Source organism: Zea mays, chromosome 8 (assembly GCF_902167145.1).
Source record: "Zea mays cultivar B73 chromosome 8, Zm-B73-REFERENCE-NAM-5.0, whole genome shotgun sequence".
Classification (NCBI taxonomy): domain Eukaryota; kingdom Viridiplantae; phylum Streptophyta; class Magnoliopsida; order Poales; family Poaceae; genus Zea; species Zea mays.
In genome coordinates, this window is record NC_050103.1 from 22,214,655 (window position 1) to 22,216,309 (window position 1,655).

The following is a 1,655-nucleotide window of genomic DNA, read 5'->3' on the forward strand; positions in this document are numbered from 1 at the left end:
TGCAAAACCAAAACGACTTAAATTAAGAATATGGAGCCAAAACGACTTCAATTTAGGAATAGAGGAGTGGCTGGTTTCAGTTACTTGAACTATGAAGGTGTTTGGTGACAGGAAATAGCTGTTTGGTGACAGGAAAGTTTAGTACGTGTCACACGAAAGTTTAGTATGTGCTCGGCTGCGAATAGAAAAAAAAAATCCCTTATCTCCGTTTATTTCGTTGAAATTCAGTTCCATTTTAATAATTATAATTTAGATAAAACTAATTAAATTTAAATATTTATATATATAATATATTTATATATTATTCTAAATCATATGAGAGATAATTATATACTATATTTATGTTACAACGAAATAACTAAAAAAGTGTGTTATAAGTTGTACATCAAAAAATAGCATATAAATTTATATAATCAATTTCTATCTCTCACCTTATGAATTCTCACCCTATAAATTTGAGATAGACTTATATCGAAAAAAATAGCATGTAAATCTATAGAATTAATTTTAATATCTTACCTATGAATTTGAGATAGACTTATATGATAAGTTTAGAAAGTGGTGGGATAACATATTTCTAAAAAAATAGCCTATTCTATTCTAAATCATCAAAATAAAAGAAAACAAACGGTAACTTATAGATTCATCGCGACACGATCTTCACCAGAAAAGGTTACAAGAGACATGTAGAGATTTATTCTATGGAGACAGCAAAAACCCCAGTCGATATATCAGATAGGATGATTGGTGATACCAAAGAAGGAAGCAAACACAAACACACAAAGTTTCAGAAGCACAGCTACTGCTTGCTCCCTCAGGCGACCTTGACCTCGATGGTCTTGGGCTTCTTGGGCTCCGGCGGGGGCAGCTTCTCGACGGTCACCGTGAGCACGCCGTCCCTGCACACGGCGGCGACCTTGTCGACGTCGGCGTTGTCCGGCAGCACGAACTTGCGCATGAACTTGCCCATCCGCCGCTCCATGCGCAGGTACTTGGCGTCGTCCTCGCGCTCCTCCCGGCGCCGCTCGCCGCTGACCACCAGCACCCGCTCGTCCTCCACCTGCACCCGGATGTCGCCCGTGCCCAGCCCCGGCATGTCCACCACGAACGCGTACGCGCCGGGCAGCTCCTTCACGTCGGCCGGGGTGGCCGCCATGGCGCGCGCGTCGCGGACGTAGGTGCGCGTGGCGCTGCCGCCGCTGCCCGTCTTGTTGTCGCCGCCCGCGCCGGCGTCGCCGTCGGGCACGTCCAGCAGGTGCTGCAGCGCGGCCATCAGGGGAGTCTCCAGCCCGAACATCACCGCGTCCATCTCTCGGATGTCGGATCGCTGCTTTGCTTGTTGTGTTGGTTTCTCGGTTCGCTGTGTGATGTGATTCTTGGTGTGCGGAGTGCCGATCTGGAGGGGCAGTTTATATTGGTGGTGACGGGTGGGCTTCTGTTCTTCTGGAAGGCGACGGAAGGTTCTGAAAGGCTGTGGAGTGTGCGGGGCCCCGGGCGCGGCGAGGCGTAGGCGTCCCGCGTTCGTGGCTCTGTGGGATGGTCGGGATTCCGGAAGAGTCCCGAATAAAATAGAAGTCTGTGCTTTGGATGGTCTTTCTCCATTCACAGTGGGGTTTTTTGGGCCCACACGTCAGTAGGCTGTGGCAGCTGCCACG

General features: G+C 47.9%; 1 protein-coding gene across 1 annotated transcript; it reads right to left on the reverse strand.

Annotated features, from left to right (window-relative positions):
• Nucleotides 1-468: 468 nt before the first annotated feature.
• On the reverse strand, nucleotides 469-1,363 carry LOC100037778 (heat shock protein18c). Its single transcript, NM_001112484.2, has one exon. The coding sequence runs from the start codon at nucleotides 1,307-1,309 to the stop codon at nucleotides 815-817; it is 495 nt and encodes a 164-aa protein (NP_001105954.1). The 5' UTR covers nucleotides 1,310-1,363; the 3' UTR covers nucleotides 469-814.
• Between the last annotated feature and the right edge of the window lie 292 nt (nucleotides 1,364-1,655).

Bases quoted from the DNA above. Each gene is read 5' to 3' on its own strand.
- LOC100037778 (NM_001112484.2), bottom strand. From the start codon at position 1,309: ATGGACGCGGTGATGTTCGGGCTGGAGACTCCCCTGATGGCCGCGCTG.